This window comes from Hyaena hyaena, unplaced genomic scaffold (assembly GCF_003009895.1).
Source record: "Hyaena hyaena isolate Hyena2069 unplaced genomic scaffold, ASM300989v1 scaffold_67, whole genome shotgun sequence".
Lineage (NCBI taxonomy): Eukaryota > Metazoa > Chordata > Mammalia > Carnivora > Hyaenidae > Hyaena > Hyaena hyaena.
The window spans coordinates 4018329-4035834 of NW_024080699.1; the positions used below are offsets into that span (position 1 = coordinate 4018329).

Sequence of the window (17506 nt, forward strand, 5' to 3'; positions counted from 1 at the left end):
CAAGTGACCGTAACATCCAAGCCAACATCAAGAGCCATGATGATAGCTGCCTACAGTATCTGAAACTGGGTCAGTATTAACAGCCCTAATAGCAATGGAGAGATGTGCACTGACAAGTCCTGTCTTGTTCCCAAGCCCCCAGTTTGCCATCATCACCCCCATTCTGAGGTAAGGAAAAGGGGTTTGGGGGACTGCTTGCCCTATGACCCATAGCTGATGCGTTACCCAGCTGGATTTGAACCCGTGTCAGATGCTGGAGCTTTTGCCTGCTGCCTGTCATGTCCCTGGCCTTTAATTATTGCACTTCAGCATACACAGCAATCTGGGAACAAAACAGTAAATAAAATGCTGAATTATGCAGTGCCGGCTATTAGAAAATAGGACAGCATGTCGCCTCCTGCTAATCGTGTGCTCCAAGCTCATGCAGAAGGCACCAGAAGCTGGTACCAGCTGTGTTTGCACAGCTATCCTATCCTGGAAAGGTATGGATGGTGGATTCAGGCAGTGAGGCACATAGGTCAACATGGGTAGTTTCAGTGACTCATAGATGTTCTTAAAATTCAAAGCAGCTACTGAAGAAAGAGATCACCAGGAACTGAGTTAATGAGGAAAGGTTTTCCAGAAGAATCCGAACAATGGTGAGGCTGCAGACAAGTGGACAGTGTATGTAGGGTAGTGGGGGGGGGGGGGGGGGGGGGCAGGGCATAGCATGAGCACGCCAGTTGTCCACATTTTGACCATGATCCACAGCAATAAATATTTTACATACACATAGGTATCTATAAAAAGGAAGCAAGTCTCATTGAATAATATTTAATTCTTACTGTATACCAGAACTCTAATATTTACTTCTTTTAAAGAAAATGCTGGTTGCCATCCATTTAATTGATTTCACAATCCACTAATGAGTCTCATCCAATAGTTGCAAAAGGGCAGCAGAACAAGTCTGATAGAACATTGTTTTATAGAAAACAATGGTGGGTTGTGAGGCTTGCCAGCTGGGTGGGGCCCAGATCAGGGTTGATGTCCAAACCAGATGTGAAACCCATACTGCAGAAACACAACACAATTTTGTGTCTGTGAAAATAAGAAAATGATCTTCCTGCGGTGGCATTTGTATAGATGATTTGGGAAGATTCAAACACGGACATTCAAAGGTAGCAAAGCCTCTGCCAGCCTACTTTACTGTTTCCTTTCTCATCGAGACATAATCCATGTATCATGAAATTCACCCTTATGAAGTGGACAGTTCAGTGGGTTTTAGTGTATTTGCAAAGTTGTTCATCACCACTATAGATTTCCAGAAATTTTCATCCCTCCCCAAAAACCCACACCCATGAACAATAAGTCTGGTTCCCCCCATCCTCTGACAACCATTAACCTTTCTGTCTCTGTTGGATTTGCCTGTTCTAGAGATTCCATATCACTGGACTCATTTAACACGTGACCTTTTGTGTCCGCCTTCATTCATTTTGCACAATGTTTTCTAGATTCATCCATGTCAGCGTGGGTCAGTACTTCAATCCTTTTTATGGATGAATAATATTCCATTGGGTGTTTTGCTTCATTGTGTTCATTCATTACTTAATGGATACTTGGGTTTGCTCCTACCTTTTGGCAATTACTGGTAATGCTGCGATGCACATTTGAATAGAATTTTTTGTGTGGGCATAATGAGGAACTGCCAAGCTATTTTCCAAGAGGCTGCCCCATTTTACATTCTCTCCAGCAGCGTACAAGGGTCCCCATTTTCCCACATCTTTGCCAATGTTATTTGGGGTTTTTTGGCATAGTCGTACTTGTGGACACAAAGTCGTTTTATTTGTCATTTCCTAACAACTAAATATGTTGAGCATCTTTTCACATAGGTATTGACTATTTTTATAATTTCTTTGGAGCACTATCTATTCAAATCCTATGCCTGCTGCTTTTCAAATTGAGATTTTTTTATTGTTGAGTGATGAGTTCTTTTTATACTCGACAAACTAGAACTTTATGTGATTTCCAAATATTTTCTTCTATCTTGTGGATTGTCTTTCACTTCCTAGATAGTATCCTTTGAAGCACAAAATGTTTAAATTTTGGTAAAATCCAATTATCTATTTTTTTAATTGTTTTAAATTTTTTTAAGGTTTATCATTTTTCAGAGACAGAGCGTGAAGGGGTGGAGGGTCAGAGAGAGAGAGAGAGAGAGAGAGAGAGAGAATCTGAAGCAGGTTCCAGGCTCTGAGTTGTCAGCAGAGAGCCCAACATGGAACTCAAACTCACAGACCATGAGATCATGACCTGAGAAGTCTGAAGTCAGACACTCAACCAACTGAGCCACCCAGGTGCCCCAAATTTATCTATTTTTTCTGGACTCAAAATTCTGTTTCTTTGATAGGAAAATCCTTATGTCAGTAGCACATTTGGTTGAGTGCTTGTAGCTTTGTAGTAAACTTTAGAATCCGGGCATGTAAGTCCTCTAACTTTGTTCTTTCAAGGTTGGTTGGACTATTCTGGGTCCCTTGGATTTCCATATAAATATTAGCAACAGCTTGTCAATTTCTACAAAAAAAAGGTCAGCTAGGATTTTAACAGGGATTGAGCTGAATCTATAGATCAGTTTGCTGGCAGCATTCCATCTTTATATTAAATCTTCTGATTTAATGTACAAATGTCTTTCCCTTTATTTAAGGCTTTTTAGATTTCCTTCAATATTGTTTGGTAGTTTTCAGCATAAAACCCTTGTATTTCTTTTGTTACAGTTATTCCTAAGTATTTTGGGGGGCTGCTATTATAAACAGAGCTTGCTTTCTTAATTTCATTTTTGGATTGTTGTAGAAATACAACTTTATTTTGTATATTGATCTTGTATCTTGCAACTTGGCTAAATTTGTTTGTTGTAATAGTTTTTTTCTGTGGAGTTTTTTGTGGCTTTTAGAATGTTCTCTCTACAAGATCATGCTAGGTACAAATAAAGATAGTTTTACTTTCTCTTTCCAAGCTGAACGACTGACTTTTTCTGCCCAGTGTTCCTGGCTAACACTTGCAGTACAGTGTTGAATAGAAATGATCAGAGTAGACATCTCATCTTGTTGAAAGCTTTCAGTCTTCCACCATTAACTATGTTAGCTGTGGGGATTTTGTAGATGCCCTTTATCGGAATGAGGAAACTCCCATCTCTTCCTAGTTTGTTGAGTGTTTTATCATGAAAAGGGCTTGGATTTTGTCAGATGCTTTTTTTTCTTTGCCTCAGTGGCCATGATTGTGCAGTTTTTTCCCCTTTATTCTATTAACGTGGTATACTGAATTGGTTGGAGTTCCTATTTGAACCAAGCCTGCATTCCTGGGATAAATCCCACTTCATCATAGTGCATAATCCTTTTTATACATTTGCTTGATTCGGTTTGCCAGCATTTTGTTAGTGTTTTGCATCTGTATTCATAAGGATATTGGCCTGTTTCTTTTTTCTTCATGTCTGGCTTTGTTACCAGGATAATACTGACTTCATAGAACAAATTGAGAACTGTTTCCTTCTCTTCTACCTTTTGGAAGAATTATGAAGGATTCATGCTAATTCTTTTTTAAGCATTTGGTAGGCATCGTGAACCCATCTGGGTCTGGCCGTACTTAAAGGCCGTAAACTTATAAGGTATTTTGTTGTGGTGGGTTACTATGTCAATTTCTTGTCATAAATCTTCTTGAATTGTTTTCTTTCTTTCTCTTCTTTCTTTCTTTCTTTCTTTCTTTCTTTCTTTCTTTCGTTCGTTCGTTCGTTCGTTCGTTCGTCCGTCCTTCCTTCCTTCCTTCCTTCCTTCCTTCCTTCCTTCCTTCTTTTTTCATTTTGAGCCAGCTTTGCTGTTTCTGCCTTTGTAGGATTTTGTCTGTTTCAGGTACCTAGGCCGTGTAATTTGTTGGTACACTATTGTTCATAATTTTCCTTTAATAATTCCATTTATTTCCGTGAGGCTCATAGCAATCACCTTCTTTCATTCCTAATTTTAGTAATTTGAGTCTTTTTTTTTCTTTCTATAGTCAGTCTAGTTAACAGTTTGTCAATTTCATTGATCTTTTTAAAGAACCAAGTTTTAATTTTATTGATTCTCTTTTTTTCAAGTTTTTACTTATTTCCACTTTAATCTTGATTACTTCCTTTCTTCTGCTTTCTTTAGACTTAATTTGCTCTTCTTTTTTTGTTGTTGTTTCTTTTTTTTAATGCTTATTTATTTTGAGAGGGAGAGAAAAAACATGAGTAGATAGGGGCAGAGAGAGGGAGGGAGAGAGAGACAATCCCAAGCAGGCTTTGTACTGTCAGCACAGAGCCCAGCATGGGGCTCGAACCCATGAACCGTGAGATCATGACCTGAGCCAAAATCAAGAGCCAGATGCTTAACTGACTGAGCCATCCAGGTGCCCCTCTTTTTTTGTTTTTTATATAGGAAGTTTAGGTCACTGATTTAAGATCTTTCCTCTTTTTTTAACATGCTCATTTATAGCTATCAATTTCTAAGCACTGCTTTTCCTATATCACATAAGTTTTGTTATGTTGTAGTTTCATTTTCATTCATTTTAAAGAATTTTCTGACTTCCTTTTCATTTGTTGACCTGTTGGTTTTTTAGGAGCGTGTTGTTTAATTTCTACATATTTGTGAACTTCCAGTTTTCCTGCTGTTGTCAATTTCTAATTTCCTTCCATTGTGGAGTGGTTACAGAACAGTCTAGTTTAGGGGTGCCTGGCAGGCTCAGTCAGTAGAGCATGCGACTCTTGATCTTGGGGTGGTGAGTTCGAGCCCCACATTGGCTGTAGAAATTACCAAAATGAATAAATAGATAAATAAAGTTTAAAATAATAATAACAAAATAGGGGCACCTGGGTGGCTCAGTTGGTTGAGCATCCAACTTTGGCTCAGGTCATGATCTCATGGTTCATGAGTTCGAGCCCCACGTCGGGTTCTGTGCTGACAGCTCAGAGCCTGGAGTCTGCTTTGGATTCTGTGTCTCCCCCTCTCTCTGCCCCTCCCCCACTCACACTCTGTCTCTCAGAAATGAATAAACACTAAAATTTTTTTAAATAATAATAAAATAATAATAAAAATATAAAGTATTTGTTTAGTAAATCCAGTGTCTGGAATTCCTCAGAGACGGTTTCTATGGACTGATTTTTTTTTTCCTGTGTATGGGGCATTCTTTCTTGTTTCTTTTCATGTCTCATAATTTCTTGTTGTTGAAAGCTGGGCATTTAAAATAATAATTTGACAGTGCTAAACATCAGATTCTTCTCCCTTTTTGGGCTGCTTGTTGCCGCTGTTTATTGATGTTTGTTTAGTGACTTTTCTCAGCTAATTCTGTAAAATCTATATGTAGGTTATTGTGTGTAGCTCCTGAGGTAGCTGCTAGATTCTTAGAAGATCATCTAATGATTGCACCAAGATTTCCCTAGATGCCTTGATCAAAATAAATCTTCCAGGCTTTGCTGATAAGTTCTGTGTGTGTTCGGAGGCACACCTTCAACACTGAGGCAGGCCATTTACAAATGTACCTTAGTCTCTACTTCCTTGCTTGCTCAGAGCCTCACCACAGGCAGAAGTGACAGCTTAGGACATTCTCAAATCTTCACCAAGCATGTGAGTAACCATGGGCATGTGGTTATGGGCTTTAGATACCAAGATATATAGGAGCTTTTCAAAGCCCTCTATACGCATCCCATTCCCCAGTTTGTTCTTTTAAGCTGTTTGGTCAGCTTATTGTCTGTCTCAGCTGTTATCCACCACCTTGGACGGTGTGATATTTAACAGTTGCCTCTGATTGTTTTCAACAAATGCCTGCAAGGAAAAGGCTATTCACACTGGCTGAGCTCTGATACAGGAATAATAAAGACAGCCTTGAAAGTGGGCTCTTCCAGGAAACCACCAGACAGGTCAGATGATGCCAGCTCTCCGGGAAGGGACTTGGAAGGAGCTCCAGCCTTGTCCTGTCCCCCACAGTGGATGCCGGGATGCTGGTTCTCAAGGCCACTCCGGAGCTGGTGGGAGGGAATGGAAATAGGGCAAGTTAAAATCCACAAAGGTCACTGTTCTCACTGATATTCTGCCAGTTTTCTTAAGTGAATCTACCTGGATTACTACAAGCCTCTGGTTAATTTCCAGAGTTCTGAAAAAGGTTGGGTCTGACCATTTTTGCCAATGTTCTCATTGCTGTTAGGAGAGACGCCTCAGAAGTCTGTCCTCCACTATTTCACTGGCATTGCCAACAAACTAATTTTGAGCCTCTGTGTGCACACCATACTCAGTGGCTAATTAAGGACCCCAGGCTTGCACACAGTGGCTTTTTGAAGCCACTTTTCCATGGTTGAATTGCTTTTGGATTCGGTTGATAGGGGCCAATGAGGTCGTACCTGCCAGCTGGGACACTCACACTTTGGTCTTGCATCTGCAGCGAGCTGAGTATATGATCTTGGAACAAAGGAGCTGAGATTTTCAAAGTACCTACTATGTGCCGCAGTGTGTGCTCGGTGTTTTATGTACAGTATATCATGTCGTTCTTGCAACAACCAAGAAAGACAAAACGTTCCTGCTTAACAGATGCAGAAAGTACTAAAATGCAAAGTACTTACTTAGCACTATGCCTGCTCCACACAGCAAATATTCTATACCCCGATGATAGTAGTGTTTTTACTACAGCTGTTATTGTCAGAGGGGGAGGTGGGCATGATGGGATTGCTCAAGGTCCTTTGAACACCGATCCAGGTCGGTCTGATTGCACAGCCCACCCATATTCCACATCCCCACTCCAGCTCTCCTGGGCGAATCCATTCCGCTCTGGGTCTCACTTTCCTTATTCTGACACATGAAGGATTTGGACTGAGTGAAGTCATTCAGTCAACAAGCGCTTACTGGCTTGTGCATGGAGATCACCCCTTGGTGCCACTACGGAGGTGTGTACTTCTGAGTTCAAGCACTCACATTGGTAGCATTGTCTCGCTTGGTTCGAAACCCTAAGCGGACAGGTAGGCAGGCAGGTGTATAACATGACGTGTGTTTCTCTCCATCCCCCCCCCCCCGGCTCTGCCCCACTGCAGAGGCAAGAGGGGACAAAGCCAAGTGGGTGTTCACCTGGCCACTCATCTTCCTCCTGTGCGTGACCATCCCCAACTGCAGCAAGCCCCGCTGGGAGAAGTACTTCATGGTCACCTTCATCACCGCCACGTTGTGGATCGCTGTCTTCTCCTACCTGATGGTGTGGCTGGTGAGTGGGGGGAGCCCGGGGGGACCGTACGGGCAGTACCTGCCCAGCCCCTGCTGGAGGTGGGGGAGCTGGGCTCCAAGAGCGACTCAGGCACTGCTGTGCCACCTTCAGCAAGTCACCCCCTTCATAGACCTTGGCTCATTGCCCAGTAGAAAGGTTCATCAGAGGCGCACGGGGTGGTACGTGCACTGGGATGCCCAGATGGGCACCACGGGGCGCGTGTCTCCAAAGCAGGAGTTGGGGGAGGGGAGGTTGGAGAGATAAACCTTCACATCGAGATTCTGGGACATGCTGCCCGGGTGCGATGCAAAGAGTAATATGGCGGGTGTGGTGTGGCTGTTGTATCAAGATCCATGGGGGGTGGGGGGGGGAGTAGTCGCTAGGACCCCTTCCTTTCCAGGGTCCCTGGGGGAACGTGAGGGAGATAACACAAGGCAGCCCTTTCCAGAACCCCAAAAAGGATACCTGATGGGATAGATGTTTTTCTTTTGCCATTTTACAGAAGAGAAAACTCTGAGGCATCCAGATGGAGTAATTGGCCCCCTTGCACAATAACCAGCTAGGATACCATTAGTTACATAATCAGTAAGGTCTAGAGTTGGGGTGAGTACCCAGCGTTGGGCCCTGAATCCACGATCTCAGCCACTACCCTGAGCTGCCTTTCAGTTTCCTACCGGAGCTTTCAGATGTCACGTGGGCTGAAGTTTCACAGGCAGAGACGCATTGGCACAGTTCCCTGTAAGCTCCTCTGGGCCACGTGTGACAGCTCCCCTGCCCCCTCGCTCTGTGTGTCACGCTGTGGGGTCCCCCCCCACTCCATGTAGGGAGCCCGGGAGCAGGAGAGAAGCAGCGACAGGCTGCTGCGTGCCTGTGGCTGCAAAGGCTCACCTGTCAGAGCTCGCACCGAAGTGGTCAGTGGGTAGACGCCTCATTCTCTGCCTGATGCCCGGTGCCAGCTGCGGGCGCCAGTGGGTCTTGTTCTGAGTACACAGGAGCCACCTTTCCCTTAAGTCTGGTGGGGAGAAAAGGGCTGTGGAGTCACACGGAAATGAATGTGAGTCGTAGCCCTCCCACTTACAAGCCATGAACCCCCGGCAGGTGACTTAGCTCCCAGAGCCACAAGTCACCTCCTCTATGAAAGGGGGACGGTCAGTCCTGTCTCACAGGATCATTAGGAGAGTGGAAGTGTCTTTCCACATCGCGCTCTGACCGGCAGCGTGAAAGATCACTCCCAGCCGCAGAGAACTGCTGTTTGTAGTGCAACGTGCAGCCAGTGTTGCTTTGATGCTTTGTTCAGATAAAGGCTAAAATCCTCATAGACGCTCTGAGTGTGTGTGTGTGTGTGTGTGTGTGTGTGTACACGCGCACACGTGTGTGCCTGTGTGTTGGGTTGGGAGGAGTTGAAAGTAGCTACTCTCCAAACCCCCCAGAAAAGGACAAAGACCATAAAAACGATTCCTTAAGTGAATTGCACTTGTAAATTGACATTTTTCTAAACAGGATTAACACCAGCCCATCTTTCTATTCGATAAAAGGATCCAGTGGTTTGTCTTATTAAAGTGCATTTCCAAACCAGCAACTGCAAGAAAAAAAAAAAGCACTTCATGACATTTGAGTGGGTATGAGAATTAGGTGAGATCAAATTCATGAATGGGCGAAACTTTCTTCTCTACTGAAAACAGCACTATTATGAAATCAGCCAATCAGTTGGCAGCAAGGCAGGACATTTAAGCACACTCTCATTAAGTACACACCACCTTGACTTACAGACCCAACCTGAACTTCTTTTTTTTTTAATTTTTGAAAAATTTTAATGTTTATTTATTTTTGAGAGAGACAGACACAGTATGAGCAAGAGAGAGGCAGAGAGAGAGGGAGACCCAGCATCCAAAGCAGACTCCAGGCTCTGAGCTATCAGCACAGAGCCGGACAAGGGACTCAAACTCACGATCCATGAGATCATGACCTGAGCCAATGTTGGACACTCAACCAACTGAGCCACCCAGGCACCTCCCACCCCCCAAAGCTGCGCTTCTTAAAGCTGAGGTCATAGGACCCTCTGCTGGCCCACCCTTATCTGTGGTTTTGAACTTCAACGCCTCAGTTTGGAAGGAATGGAATGACTCCAACAGTAGAAATCAGGAAAGATGACAGCACCCCACATTAGCCTTCATTTCTACTGAAGCAAGATGCGCTGGCCAGAGGGGCATGTGCTTACTTCCCTTATGCCCTGACAGGTGTGCCAGGGAACAGCGAAGTCTCACCTGCCCACCCCTCCCACCTCCTCTTACATCTGTCACCCCTCCGCCTTCAGGGAACAGGGAAAATGAATCCTGAATGCCAGTGTCAAACAGGAGGGTCCTTTGAAAGGGACTGTCCTGTCCAGCCCCCATACACAGTCAGGGAGACTGAGGACCAGAGGGGAGCTCTGACTTCCACTAGGTCACAAAAGATAGCCCCAGAGTCTGGACTCAGCTCTGCTCCCCTTCCCTAAGTATCAAGTGGGCTTACAGAGCCCAAGGCTGGAGTTCAGGGCAAAGCAGCCTGGGTGGTACACGCACACATGAGACCTTCCTTCATTCTTCCACCCTTTGGCTTCTTAGCCACCCAGTTCAGCGATTTAAGAAAAAAAAAAATGGGGGCCTCCAGTAATGTCAAGATAACCCAGGCTCCTGTATTTATGATGCCTGGCATCCCTCACTGAAAACATGTCAGCCGTGACTTGGTGGTACTTATGGAGATCTCCATCATGGCCAGGGTCGACTGAACGTTGATTGATGGATCAGCAGTTCGTTTTGCCCTCCTCGGGGTCTCTTTGTGCAGAGACCAGGGCAGGCTTCTCAGTGTGCACTCTGCCCTGGACCTAGTGATCCTGAGCTGGGTGGGTGCTGTCTTTCAGGGAGCGGGGCGGGGCCTCTTCAAACCCCCCTGCAAAGATCTGTGCTGGGAGGGATGTGGTTGCCATCCCCATGCTCTGGCTACATTCCAGGGCTGAGATTTGCCCTTCATCCGGGGCTCTCTGAGCTCTGTGAATCTGATCACCCTCATTTCTCCTATAGATTGTAAGGAGAATGACTGAAAGAGAAGGGAAACATACATCTGTGAACACTTGCATAGGCCAGGCACTGTCGCCTCACATTTTGTTACTCAGTCTTTATTAACAAACCCATTTTACCGACGTGGGAACTGAGGCTCAGAGAAGCAAATCAGCTTGTCCTAAATCACACAACCATTCACTGGGATTGGAGCCTCGAGATGTGAACAATCCTAAGAGGTGCCAGTGTTCCCAGTTTTTAGATGGGGAGGCAAGCCAGAGCTGATGAGTATTTTGAATGGGGTTATTCAAATGCTTCTAGGGCTTTCCATGTGGCTGCTACTCAGGGCCCCAGCCATCTCTCAAGTGTCAGGCACTTATATCAGTGGAGTTGTGTGACTGTGCGTCAGGACCCTTCGAAGCTTACATATCCTTCCATGAGCAGTTGTGTTTCTTGGAGGTTATCCTAAAAAGGCAGTAAGAACCCAAAGCTGTACGCACAAGGTGCATGATGTTGAGGTGGGTGCATGGCCTTTAGAATTGGAAAGACCGGCCCAGCACTCCTGCTTCACTGCTCACGGGACCTCGGCCCCCAGGCAATGCTACTTAACCTCTCTGAGCCTCAGTTTCCCCCGGGGTGTGAGGTGAGCAGAACAAGAGTCCGCCCCTCCCCCCTCCCCAGTGGGTGGTGATAACAGGGTGCCTGAGATTGTGCACGTGACACACCTGGTACACATTAAGTGCTCAATAAATGTCACTTATATGCAGTGGGAAAGAGACCACCTCAGTATCCACCAGTTAGGGATGGGCTGAAACTCCATAGCCAGGCAATGAGATCTGTGCATCAGTTTAAGAGAATGTTGTAGTCGAGTACATGCTGTGGACAGGCGTTTACAGTGAATTACTACATGAGACAGGTGGCTGCAAGGTCCATGTCGATGGTGTCATTGGATTCTATTTTTTTTTCTAACACACACACCACAAAGAAAGTCAAGGATGCTTTGTAAAGCCATGGTTTTCAAGTGTGGTCCCCAGACCGGTGGCCTGAGGGTCCCAGCCACCTGGGAACTCGTTAGGAATATAAACTCTCAGCTTCACCACAGACCTCCTGAATCAGAAACTCGGCCTGGGGTCCTGCAGTCTGCATTTTAGCCAGCCCCCTCCCCCTAGAAGATTTCCCACATGCTAGAGTTTAAGAACCGCTGGCTCATGAAAAGTATTAATGGTGGTTGTCTGTGGGTCTTGAGAAATGGTAGGTGACTTCTATTCTCATTTTGCTTCATTTCCTAAGCTTTTGAAAACAGGAAATAAAATAGCAGTACTGTGTTCAAGCGAATAACACTTGGAGTGAGCAAAGATCCTGGGTGTTCTTCCATGTCCCCCGTCTTCTGCAGGTGACTATTATTGGATACACGCTTGGGATCCCGGATGTCATCATGGGTATTACTTTCCTGGCGGCAGGCACGAGTGTCCCGGACTGCATGGCCAGCTTAATCGTGGCGAGACAAGGTAGGGACTGTGCCTCGGCGCCCACGGTTGCGAGCATCGCCAGGCAGGCTCCCCGGTCCCCGCTGGAGTTCTAGTTCATGGCCCTTCTGACCCGTAGTTGTTCAGTCCTGCGGTACAGCCAGCTGCTGATAGGAAAACATGCATCAGATTCCATCTGTGGGGAGAACCCTCCCAAGATATCCAGACCTTTGAAGTATTTGCTCACGCAAACTTGGATTAAAAGGAACTTGCTCTAAAATCACCAGTGTGACATTGAACAGAGCTGAAGCCCCAACTTCTTACAGCAAATACAGTAATAAGAAACATTCAGGTCCCAGGATGGCAAAGCAGGGATATCCTGTGTCAATTTCCTATTCTTTTTTTTTTTAATTAAAAAAAAATTTTTTTAATGTCTATTTTTTGAGAGACAGAGTGTGAGCAGGGGGAGGGGCAGAGAGAGAGGGAGTCACAGATTCTAAAGCAGGCTCCAGGCTCTGAGCTGTCAGCATGGAGCTTGAGAAAGGGCTTGAACCCACAAACTGCAAGATCACAACCTGAGCCGAACTCAGACACTTAACCAGCTGAGCCACCCAGGCATCCCTAAGGTTATGTATTTATTTTAGAGACAGAGAGAGCATAGAGCGAGAAAGGGGCAGTGAGGAAGAGGGAGAGAGAGAATCCCAAGCAGGCTCCATGTGGTCAGCGCAGAGCCTGATGCAGGGCTCGATCTCCTGAACCACAAGATCATGACCTGAACTAAAATCGAGTTGGAGGCTTAACCGACTGAGCCACCCAGGTGCCTCTGTTTTCCTGTTCTTAAATTTGGGGCTCACTGTGTGACATGGGTTAACCTGTATGCTAATGCTTAATGGCAGAACAAAAGAGCTGGAAAGGGCAATAAACGAAGGCTATTTCCACTGGTGACACAGCCAACCCAGCATGGACTTTCACAGATCTTCGTCCACCGATGAGAGTGTGAAAGTACGGGGTGGGGGCAGGAGGTGGGGGTGACTAACAGAATGACACCTGACAGGGAGACAGAAGTGCCCAACGAGAAAATTGGCTCTGGAAAATCGGCAAAGGACCTTTCATGCTTCCAAGTTAGAAGAAAGGGTTGGTTGGTCCTGAGAAGACAAGAGCTGAGGGGAGAGAAGTGTGGGAATGTGGTTGGCATAGGCTGGAGGCTTGTGGAGAACAGGGACAATGGGGACAGCAGCAGCTGAGGCGAACGGGATTTGATTGAGTGAGCTCTGAGGTCATAGGGCTGTCATAACAAAAATACCACAACTGGGTGGCTTGAAACAAGAGATTGATTGTCACATAGTTCTAGAGACTTCGAAGTCCAAAATCAAGATGGCAGCCGGACTGTGCTCCCTCCAAAGGCTGGAGGGAAGGGTCTGTTCCAGGCCTTTCTCCCAACTTCTGGTGGTGGCTGAAGGCTTGAGGCTGCATCGCTACGGTCTCTACCTCCATGGGCACGTGGTGGTCTTCCCCCGGGTGTGTTTGTGTCCAGACTTCCCTCTCCTCATGAGGACACCGGTCACTGCATTAGGGCCCATCCTAATTCAGTATGACCTCATTTTCATTTGATCCTCTTTGCAAATAAGGCCTGATTCACAGGTGCCGGGCAGACGTGGGTTGCAGGGATGGGCACTGTTCAAGCCAGTACAGAGAGGAATAGGAAAGCCAGTGAGCTCCGAGGCCCTGACTGCTGTTCTGTGGCACGAAGCTGGGTGGGACTCAGTCATACCAGCTCCAGTGACACATGGATGAGAGAGGACAAGTTCACCGGCGCCGGGGTTGCTGGGTGAACAATGGGAGGTCAAGGGGGAAGAGAATGCAGTTGAAATAACTGGCCGTAGAGTCCAGGCTGGTGGGGGGAGGGGTCTTGATGCTAGAAGGTTAAGGGCTGTGGGGGTCCCAGCCAGGTCAAACAGGGGCTCTGTGGGAGCTGGGGCTAAGTGAGGTTCTGAGGGAGGACATCCTCTCAGAGTGAGCCCTGTGGGACATGGGGGCAGAGAAACTGAGGAAGGGCGAGGCGGGGGTGGAGTGTGTCATCGTAGGGGCGCTGGGTGGCTCACTCGGTTGAGTGTGTCCGACTCTTGATTTCGGTTCAGGTCATGGTCTCACGGTCATGGGATCGAGCCCTGTGGTGGGTTCCACGTTCACAGTGGGTCCTGCTTAAGATTCTCTGTCCCCCCTCTACCCCTCCCCCACTTGCACGTGCACAAGCGCACACTCTCAAAAGCAGTGACACTGCTGTCACTGACAGGATCCGACAGACACGGTTAATGGACACTTCCTTCATGACAAAGGGCACAGAAGCCTGCCCAGAGCCCACCCACCCGCACAGCGTGCTCTAACATGGAGATGCTACGTCCTCAGCCCCCTGAAGGCTCCCAGCTCCACGTGTGGCCCAGGCTGGCGGCAGCCTGACCAGGGAGCTGGCGAGAGATGCAGAGTCCCAGGCCCGCCAGACCCACTAAACCAGAACCTGCATTTCAGCGAGGCCCCCAAGTGAGTCCCATGCTCCCGAAGGTTGAGAAATGTTGCCATTAGGTTCCCCTGTACGCAGCACCTGTGCGGGGCTGGAAGGCCACCACGTCGGAGAAGCCCTCTTCCTCTCCTCTCAAACTAGGGCATCTTTTTAAAAAATTATTTATTTTTTGTTTTTGAGAGGGAGAAACAGAGCACAAGCAGGGGAGGGACAGAGAGAGAGGGAGACACAGAATCTGAAGCAGGCTCCAGGCTCTGAGCTGTCAGCCCAGAGCTTGATGTGGGGCTCGAACTCATGGACCGTGAGATCATGGCCTGAGCCGAAGTTGGATGCTCAACTGACTGAGCCACCCAGGCGCCCCTCAAACCACCCAGGCGCTCTTCAAACATAGAGCGAGTGCCTGCCTCCTCACTGGAGGCAAGTAGCTGGCCCAAAACAGCAGGGTGATTTCCCAGAGCTCCCGCCCCCAACGGCACCAAGTGACCACGACTTTCCGGTCACTCAAGTCAGTGTCAAGACAGACAGGGAGAACGTGAGGCCTCGAAGGAGGCATTGTAGCCTGGAGGTCGGTGGGGGACAGCAATAGGCAGCAGGAGGGGCACCTGGCTTACATCAGTGGGGCCGGCGGTCAGACAGGAGTGAGCCGACCCTCAGATCTTGGTCTTGGTCTGGTCTGGGTTGCTGCGAGCTTCCCGGTGACCAAGAGCAGTTGTGTGGTTGCGGCTATTTGTGTTTCAAGCGTGTTCATTGCACACACATTTGTACGTGTGCCAGGTTCTGATGCTCATGTCGAACGAAAGCTCAGAGACTGGGTTAGAACAGGCGTCAGCCGGCAGTTAGTTGCAAAAGTCTGTTTTCTCACTTTTCATGCCCCTCGGGTTATTAAGTCCTTAGGAGTATGGCCAGCATGACATTGGCCGGTTGAGCAGGAAGCAGAGGATGACGGCATGGTGCCCCAGCCTCTAAGATGCTTCTAGTCTAGTTGGGAGAAAAGAGTTCGCTCTGCAGAAGCCACCAGAGCAGAGGACCCAACAGCTTATCCTCTGAGCCTAGGTCGTGGTGCCATCACTTGGGCCACCAGTATATATCATGGCTTGGTGTGAAGGATGCTGGACCGCCACAAACTGTGTGACCTTGGGCACGTCCCAAGCCTTGGCTCCATTGTCTGCCACGTGAGGACAGTGGTCAGTGGCCTCTCCCTCCCAGGGTAACCGGGAGGATCCAGTGAGGGTGAAGCATGTAGTGGGTCCCTGGAGAATATCAGCAAACGCCAGTCATCTTGGGGGAAGCCTGTGTGGCTCAGCTAAGCATCTGCCTCTCGATCTCTGCTCAGGTCTTGATCTCAGGGTTGTGAGTTCAAGCCCCGCCTTGGGCTCCGTGCTGGGCATGAAACCTACTTAAAAAACAAACAAACAAAAACAAACAAAAAACACCAGTCATATTGGCTTAGGGTCGACCCTAATGACTCATTTTAAGTTGTTTATCTGTGTAAGACCCTATCTCTAAATAATGCTGCATTCCGAGACATTAGGGGTTAGGACTCCAACACAGGAATCTTAAGGGTCGCAACGCAGCCCATAAGAGGCCTCTAGGACTCTATGGAGTGGATTTAGACTTCATAAAAAGTGTCTGAAGTTCGGAGTTCGTGAAAAAGGAATTCCTGGACACTGATAGGGGTTTCTGGCAACCTAGTCTTAGTGAGTGACACATGTCCCTTGTCTCCTCTAGGCCTTGGTGACATGGCGGTCTCAAACACCATAGGAAGCAATGTGTTTGACATCCTAGTGGGACTCGGCATACCGTGGGGCCTGCAGACCATGGTTATTAACTGTGGGTCCACGGTAAGTTCCTCTCACTGCCTCATAAGCCAGATGGGCGCCAGACACCTGCACTTTAGGCAGAATGACAGTGGCCTTGGCTCTGTTGCAGCCAAGAGCTCCAGGGGACACGCCACCCCCTTCCCTTTGGTGCCCTGGGACCCACTTTCCTTGAAGGCCTCCAGAACAGCCTGCGGGGGGAAGCCCACGTGTGGCCCATGTGTGCTGAACACACAGCGGGCTGCCCCACCCCATGGCAGCATGCACGTCCCCCCCAGTCCTTCCCCTCACAAGCAGAGTCCATGCTTCAATCCACGGTCAGCAGACCCTCCGCTGCCATGTGCTCCCCGCAAACAGCCGCCTGTGCTTTCCAGAAAGGGAAGGAATACGCCAGGGTGCATCAGGCTCTCAGAACAGGGGCCCCAGCGGCCCAGAGATTCAGGGCACCTGCATTTTTGTTTTTCCAGGTGAAGATCAACAGCCGGGGTCTGGTCTATTCCGTGGTGTTGTTGCTGGGCTCCGTCGCTCTCACTGTGAGTCTTTATGATTCCAGAATGACACGTCATTCCATGTCATCCACAGTCACTTGCAATGTCTCTGAACGCCCTCCCTCTTCCCCTGGGCCGTGAGGCCTAAAACTGAGCAAATGCCAATTCACAGAGACCGCCAGACACAATTTGTGCCAAGAATGTTGGCACCCACCACTGCATTTTTCCCTGAGTGACCAAGAAGTCACCAGAGCCAGTGAACCACATCCCTGTCTCCCCACAGCCCAGTCTGTCTCCCCTCGCTCGTACCAATAGGAGAGAAATTCACCCCGTCCATCTGAGCTGACAAGTGGGGGGCATGGTTCGGGAACGGCACATCAGGCCTCGGGAACAGCACATCATTATACGGATGCCTTCTTACCCCACGTGCCCACACGACTGTCCCACACACTTTACCTCCACTTATGTTATTCAATCCTTACAGCCACCTGATGATACTATTCCCAATTTGCAGAAGAAATCAAGGCTCGGGGGTTAAGTGATGTGCCCAAAGTCCCAGGGATAGGAAATGGCAAAGCTGGGATTTGAACCTAGATCAGTGTGTCTCTGTAGAACACATCGTGTTGCTCTGATGGGGTAACTATGAATGTAGAATGAGGATGTGTTCCAAGCCCATCTACACACATATACACACACACGCACACACACACATAAATATAAAAAGGTGGTCCAAGCTGAAGTTTGCCAGGCCATGAGCCAAATAGATGCTCTGGAGGTTTTCCGGAAGAGGGCTGAGGAAGCCAAGTTCTGAAGCAATGAGATGACCCAGAGAAAGTCCCTCGTGGTCACTATAAAAGGTCTCGGCAGGGAGGACCTGGGTGCTGAACGTGGGTCCTGACAAAGTGGTGTGTCTGCTTGGGGAGGGCCAGCCCAGAGGGGGCAGATGCTGTGTGTC

At 47.8% G+C, this 17506-nt stretch overlaps 1 protein-coding gene across 1 annotated transcript in view; it reads left to right on the plus strand.

Annotated features, from left to right (window-relative positions):
• Positions 1–17506, plus strand: part of SLC24A4 (solute carrier family 24 member 4) — a 174966-nt gene that overhangs the window by 155800 nt on the left and 1660 nt on the right. The window contains exons 13-16 of the mRNA XM_039232512.1: positions 7061–7227; positions 11656–11770; positions 15975–16087; positions 16531–16596. Of these exons, the coding sequence (XP_039088443.1) occupies positions 7061–7227; positions 11656–11770; positions 15975–16087; positions 16531–16596 (461 nt within the window). The remainder of the gene's footprint in view (positions 1–7060; positions 7228–11655; positions 11771–15974; positions 16088–16530; positions 16597–17506) is intronic.